Source organism: Rhinopithecus bieti, unplaced genomic scaffold (assembly GCF_001698545.2).
Source record: "Rhinopithecus bieti isolate Rb0 unplaced genomic scaffold, ASM169854v2 scaffold_40368, whole genome shotgun sequence".
NCBI lineage: Eukaryota > Metazoa > Chordata > Mammalia > Primates > Cercopithecidae > Rhinopithecus > Rhinopithecus bieti.
This window is the reverse complement of record NW_016817546.1, coordinates 1,065,175-1,072,541: the sequence shown is the minus strand read 5'-3', so window position 1 is coordinate 1,072,541 and position 7,367 is coordinate 1,065,175. Positions and strand designations below refer to the sequence as shown.

Here is a 7,367-nt window from a genome sequence, read left to right as displayed (position 1 = left end):
TTTTGAGACGGAGTCTCACTCTATCGCCCAGGCTGGAGTGCCCTGGTGCAATCTCCGCTGACTGTAAGCTCCGCCTCCCGGGTTCATGCCATTCTCCTGCCTCAGCCTCCCGAGTAGCTGGTACTACAGCCACCTGCCACCATGCCCGGCTAATTTTTTTTTTTTGTATTTTTAGTAGAGACGGGGTTTCACCATGTTCGCCAGGATGGTCTCGATCTCCTGACTTCGTGATCCACCCGCCTCGGCCTCCCAAAATGCTGGGATTACAGGCGTGAGCCACCGCGCCCGGCCTGCACTAACTCTTAACTCTTGCTATTATTAACATTATTGTGGTTGTCAGTCTAGGAGACACAGTATATAGTCCCTGCAAATGCCTGCAGTTTATGACTGCTCCTGAACATAATCATATAACATATAAGCCTCAATACTGCTGCAAAACTACACTCTAGGAAGAAGAGGAGAAGGGCGAAGAGGATGAGAAGACGTGGGAGAAAAGCAGATAGGCTGCAGAAGACTGTAGGTGATCATGAACATTCTCCCCAGATAAGATCGGAGATCAGATCTGAGCCCTCAACTTGTTTTCCCATTTACCGGCAAGAGAGGACTAGTATGCAAAACACAAAAGAATCAAGAATATAATTCGGTGTTTCTGCAGTACAGACCAAGCCTCTGATGAAATCGCTGATACTTTTATGAGGCATTATTAGACAGTGAGAGATAGCATCCATACAAAATGCTCCATTTTAAATAATATGCCTTCTTCACTGTCCTTAAATGCACTTCAGGAGCCTAAAGAATGTTTCTTTTGGCAAGGGGAAATAAAAGAACAGCTGCCTGGGAAAATTCATGTTTAATTATCAGGAAGATAAAGCCATTTCTTCTCCAATGGCCATTATCATATCTTTTGTTCTTACCGAGACTCCATTCACCATTACTTCCTTTCCCTCCTAACTCACAGACAGGAAGGAAAGGAGATCTTTTCCCAGGAAGAAGGGTAGACAGCCAGAAGGGGTCCAGGGTATAGCATTAAAAAAAGAGAGAGAAGGCACTGGCCCATGGTTCAACTGCTGGAAGTAGAGAGATGGGAAGACGGGGTAAAAAAAAACAACCAAAACTCTAGCAAAACTTAATTGCTATAGGGGATAGATTTGTTTGCTATAAAAAGTCCCAATCCATTTCTCAATAAAACAGCAAATCACCCAGATGGCTAACGGTATGATAGAACCATGACATCTTGAAAAGTAGTTTATGTTTTGCTTTTGGATTTAATGCTTTACAGGATTAAAACAAAACAAAATTTAGCCAGGCACGGTGGCTCATGCCTGTAATCCCAGTACTTTGGGAGGCTGAGGCAGGCAGATCATGATGTCAAGGGATCGAGACCATCCTGGCCAACATGGTGAAACCCCCCTCTCTACTAAAAATACAAAAATTAGCTGGGTGTGGTGGTGTATGCCTGTAATCTCGGCAAAGCGATAGAGCGAGACTCCATCTGGAGAAAAAAAAAAAAAAAAAAAAAAAAAGGCCGGGCGCGGTGGCTCACGCCTATAATCCCAGCACTTTGGAAGGCTGAGGCGGGCAAATCACAACATCAGGAGATCAAGACCATCCTGGCTAACACGGTGAAACGCAGTCTCTACTGAAAAAAAAAAAAAAAAAGTACAAAACATTAGCTGGGCGTGGTGGTGGGCGCCTGTAGTCCCAGCTACTCGGGAGGCTGAGGCAGGAGAATGGCGTGAACCCGGGAGGCAGTGAGCTGAGATCGTGCCGCTGCACTCTAACCTGGGCGACAGAGCAAGCCTCTGTCTCAAAAAAAAAAAAAAATTTGATATTTTTCAACCTTGTCTCTAAAAGAAAATTTATAATTACTTCTGCAATTCCCAAGAAGAAATGAAAAATCTGACAGTTTACAGAAGTTTTCTGCAGGGTAGCTGTCATCATCTGTGTCTTACTGATGCAGAAACAGAGTCCAGAAAGTGCATGCTTTACCCATGGACACGAGGATGAAGTAGCAGCACAGGACTAGAACCCAGGCCCCCCAGATCCAAGAGGAGAAATCTTACCAGATGGCTGGAAGGATCAAGCAGATTAAATGCCTAGAAAGTGTTAGACAAATGAAAAAAGCAACTAAGGACAGCAAAGAGAGGCATATAACCACATCCCTATGCTTATCTCTTTTTGCAAGCTAAGACCAATCTATTTTATATTTTAGTTTAACCACCAACACTGGTGTTTTAGCCAAATGCACCTAAGGCCTAACTGGCTTTATTTATGAAGACCTCTGAGCTGAAATTTATTGACTTTATTAAGTTTCTTGGCAGACTCTGGATCAGACCCTTCAAACAAACTGAGAACACAATGACATTATTTTGCAGAGTATGCTCACCACAGAAGTAAATCTGGGATGAATCTTGTTCACATGTGCAAAACTGAACGCTCCCTGAGTGTAGAAATGTCAAAAACAAACTCCAAAAGCAAAGCCCAATTACCTCAGGGTTCAAAGTCAGGCCAACATTAGATTTAAGGCTCTCTCATTTTTCACAGTCCTTTAGTAGTCTGTATTCCACTCGGGCAAAAAAATATGCCCCCCAAATTTTTGCTCAATTAAGTTTTGTTCCCGCTGGGTGCAGCGGCTCACACCTGTAATCCCAACACTTTGGGAAGCAGAGGAGGGAGGATCGCTGAAACCCAGGATTTAGAGACCCGCCTGGGCAACATAGTGAGACCCCAACTAGACAAAAAATTTTAAAAATGAGCCAGGGATGATGACACGCATCTGCAGTCCCAGCTACTTGGGAGGATGAGGCAGGAGGATCACCTGAGCCAGGTAAGTTGAGGCTGTGGTGAACCCTGATCATGCCACTACACTCCAGCTGAGGCAATACAGTGTGACCGTCTCAAAACAAACAAACAAAAAAATAAGTTTTGTTACTTAAATTTCATGGCTAGCAGTAATATAGTCATAATCCCTTATCTAAAATCCTTAGGATGAGAGGTTTACCAGAATTCAGAATTTTTATTTTAGCACTACAGCAAATATATCACAGCATGTAACACCCCAGCAGTGTTCAAGTAATAATCCATTCCATCATATTAGTATTTTTAGAGTAAAACTTATACAAACTCACACAAAGTGAACTGAATTAAAAATATAAATAGCCTCCTATCAGTTCAGGTTAGGTTCAGCCATCAAATGCATTTTGGCAACAACCTTGGCATAAAATTTGTTAGATTTTCAGAACTTTCATATTTCAGAATTTAAGATAAAAGAGTATAGATCTATATTACTATAGATGCTTTATCAATATTAATAAGTATTCTAGATTAAAAAGAATGAAATATAAGTTTACACCTAATAATAACAAAGTAATTCCATGACAATTACCAAGAAATCCATTCTCCCCAAATGTTAAAGGCAATAAGCTCTAGAGTACAGAACAGCCAGTCTGTTTTCCACTATCACACATTATTAGTTCAGTAAGCAGTAATCCACCAGGAACAACAACAACAACAAAAAACAGATCCCTGACAAGACACAACATTCAGAAATATAATGACCAGGTTACAGAAAAAAATAAAATGAAGCTGTACACTGAAATTTAAAAAGGATCTATGCAAATAAATGTGAAAAAAATTCCAAACTTTCAGTGCTGATCAATATGCTAATAAAGTATGGAAAATTACATAAATCAATGTATAACTACTATTGGAAAATTAGCTCTGAGAAATAAACAATTCCATCTTAAGGTTCACTTTCAACTGCCACTTAAAGTTCCTGCATTATTTAAGGGGAGGACGACAGTCATGAAAGCCTGCAGTCATGGAATCACCACTCCTTAAATTTCCAGTGGACTTTCTTATATGCAGTATTTCACAGGACCATTACACAATCAGAAAAACTTTTGACATTTCCTTTCCACATTAACTTACATACTTACCTAAATAACTCAGGGCACTATGAGTCAGCATACAGTACACTATGTAGCCATGACTACTTACTAGTCCTACTCATGAAAACTGGGGGAAAACTATATAGGAAATCGGCTTATCACACAGCCTCCTCCCTCACAAACTTGAAACTAAGACAGAACAGAGGTAAATTCTGCAAGGGTATGCACCCTGGGAATTCTAAGAATTGGGCTGTGCCTAGCCAGTTTTTCTATACTCTGTTAAATCAGAGGCATTTTTGGATCATTTGAGCCGCTGTGGGAACTATACCCCTAACCCCAAACTTCAGGGATATAAGGAAATGTTCAGGATAACACCAGCAAGCCAAGGCAGTAGGCTCCATTGGCTCCACTGCTGCAAATGTCTACGGCAGCCTTTACACTTCAACTGTGAGAAGTTTGAAATTTGCCTCAAAGTTTACTTATAAATGGGCACTTAAGTATTTGTTCAATTCAACTCATCCAACACTACTCAAGCACATAAAACACACAAAGCAGAAGATGGACACAAGGGAACCAAGTGTAGACGAAAATCAGTGGTGACTAGAAAGGTCACAAAGAGAAGTGACTCAGGATGCAGATCTTGTAAGTGTGCTGCCATCATCATGTCTCTGTGTTCCTTATTGCATCCATATTTTAAAACAAACCCGATGGGATGTATTACCCTGAAAGACGGCCAGCAATACACGATGAAAAATAAGAGAAGAACTTGTGTGAGTGTCTGGCTTACAAAGGTAAGTTACACATTACTTTAATAAGCATTCAGCAAAACATGTGTAACTTACATTTGTAAAAACTAATTTTGGTTAGTTGTTACAAACCGGAGAGCTTAAAAGACAAAAGCTACTTCAGTTAATTAATATAATTTGTGCAATAGGAAAACTATCAAGTGATTAAATAAACACAGTATCACTAAAATAACATCCAATTCCTTTGTATCTAGAGAGAAATCCAGGTTCAAGCATTTTACAATTTACCTGGGCAACAGAAAGACATTAGAAGGAAGCCAATAAATGTGTATGTAAAATAAACATTTCAAAATATAAAAGGCTTATGAAATATTACCACTGACCAGCTTCTTTATCATTGGAACATGGCATACTTTTGAAAAACACAAAACAAAACTCAAGCATCATAGTTTTCTTTTTCTTCTCGAGATGGAGGTCTTGCTCTGTTGCCCAGGCTGAAGTGCAGTGGCACAATCTTGGCTTACTGCAACCTCCGCCTCCAGGGTTCAAGCAATTCTCCTGCCTCAGCCTCCGGAGGAGCTGGGATTACAGGTGTGTGCCACCACGCCCAGCTAATTTTTGTATTTTTAGTAGAAATGGGGTTTCACCACGTTGGCCAGGCTGGTCTCGAACTCCTTACTTCATGATCCGCCCACCTCCACCTCCAAAGTGCTGGGATTACAGGCGTGAGCCACCCACAACCAGCCAAGCATCATAGTTTTCTAAAGGAGAAAAGGTACTCTTCAATGAGCATTATATTACTATCCATACATCAAGCACCATCTAGAATCTAGCTTCTGATGCTGTCTAGAATCTAGCATCTAATATTGAGAGGAAGAGAGGGAGAGAGACAGACAGATACACTAACACAAGCCCCAAAAGAGCTGTGGGCAGCCTCATAAAACCACAAGAAAAAACACGTTCCCTTTTACCTGCTAGGTTGACTACCCAACAACATTCTAAGTTTTACATATGGTTTCTGAGAGTCCTCTAGAAAAATGTTCTCAATAAAATGATACCCATTTTGCCTTTATGCTTAATGTAGTTCTTTTGCTAACTTCTTTGAGACTAGTATCTTTTACTTATTTATTTATTTACTTATTTTATTTTATTTATTTATTTTTTTAAGACACGGTCTCCCTCTGTCGCCCAGGCTGGAGTGCAGTGGTGCCAACACAGCTCACTACAGCCTTGACTTCCCAGGCTCAAGCAATCCTCCTGCCTCAGCTTCCTAAGTAGCTGGGACCACAGGTGCAGCCCACCACATCCAGTTAATTTTTACTTTATATTTTGTTGAGAGGAGAGGTCATTCCATACTGCCTAGCTAGGCTGGTCTCAAACTCCTGGGCTCAAGCACTCAAGCAATCTTCCTACTGTGGCCTCCTAAGGTTCTAGGATTATACGCATGAGCCACTGCGCCTGGCCATGGATGTTTTCTTTCTTTCTAAATCTTCACACGTATAAACATACCTTGGGTGTCCAGAGCATATATTACTTGATCACCTGCTAACATCTTGTTTTTAAATTCCTTAGTAAAATATGCATTCACATGATCAATACAGGGCAAGTATGAATACATACACTCATAAAAATTCTTCCATGTGCTACATTAAAGTAGCATCTATGACAGACATAAAAATTGTTGAATTACTTGACCCTACTGCTTCTCATTTAAAAAAAAATAATAATTCAAACTGTTACATAGATCTTACCAAGATGTTTTGAGAACTAGACGTGTCTGACTTATACTAGCAGTCTTACTGAAGATATTTCAGTGAGCGCTCCTGGAGTTTTATTACCAAGAGTGAACAAAACAAATGAGTAACCAACAAACTTTCCAAAATTACCTAGTCTTTTTCAATATGGTTATTATGGAAGGCTTGACAGAATGTGAATGAGGGAAATAATCTACCAATTCTTAATAGTTAATCCAAAATACAGATCAACTAAAAGTGTATCTTTATCCCACCTTCTTTCAACCCAAATTTTCTCATTTTCTTTTCTGAATAAAACTAAAGAGCAAACAAAAAGCCACTTTAGATGTCGAAGACATTAAGCACAACTCCTCCCAAAGAAGTTTACTGAAGGACTCTGGAGTCATTTTTTTTTTAAGTATGTTACTAGTGTATGTATGTCCAGATGCATAAACTACACACACACACACACACACATGAGAAAAGGAAAAGAGTTCTCAATGAACAGACACAAGTGACTCACTTACCTTGTCTCAGGGTTATATCCTAGTATGTAGAAAAATGAATCCACTCGGGCTTTGAACTCTCTAGCAGCAAATATGTCAGAAAAATGGGAGATGTTACACTTCCCTCTGGGAAAAAGACAAAAAAAATAATTAGTAATACCCTCCACTGCTTTTGCTAACCAAACCTGGAGGGTAAGGGTGGAGGAAGCACTGAACTAGGTCCATGTGCATGGAGAATCGGCTACAAACACCACACTTCATTTTACCTATTCAGCTGTTTCATGACTGCTTCACTGTACACCTGTGTCATCTGACTGCTTTATATCACCATTTTACTAATAAAGTAAAATTAATTAAAACAACAAAGATAAACTAGAGACAGGACTATGAAAAAGAATATTAAAGTAGAAACGGAGAAAAATTAAAACCATTGTGAAAGTAAGAAAAATTCAGCCTAAAGCCTTTCTAAATCATTAAAAAAAAAAAAAAAAA

General features: G+C 39.7%; 1 protein-coding gene across 6 annotated transcripts in view; it reads right to left on the bottom strand.

Moving 5' to 3' along the window:
* Positions 1–7,367, bottom strand: part of RERE (arginine-glutamic acid dipeptide repeats) — a 492,528-nt gene that overhangs the window by 189,087 nt on the left and 296,074 nt on the right. For all 6 annotated transcript variants that reach the window (XM_017856041.1, XM_017856039.1, XM_017856042.1 and 3 more), the window contains one exon: positions 6,897–7,001. In XM_017856041.1, coding sequence (XP_017711530.1) covers positions 6,897–7,001 — 105 coding nt within the window. The remainder of the gene's footprint in view (positions 1–6,896; positions 7,002–7,367) is intronic.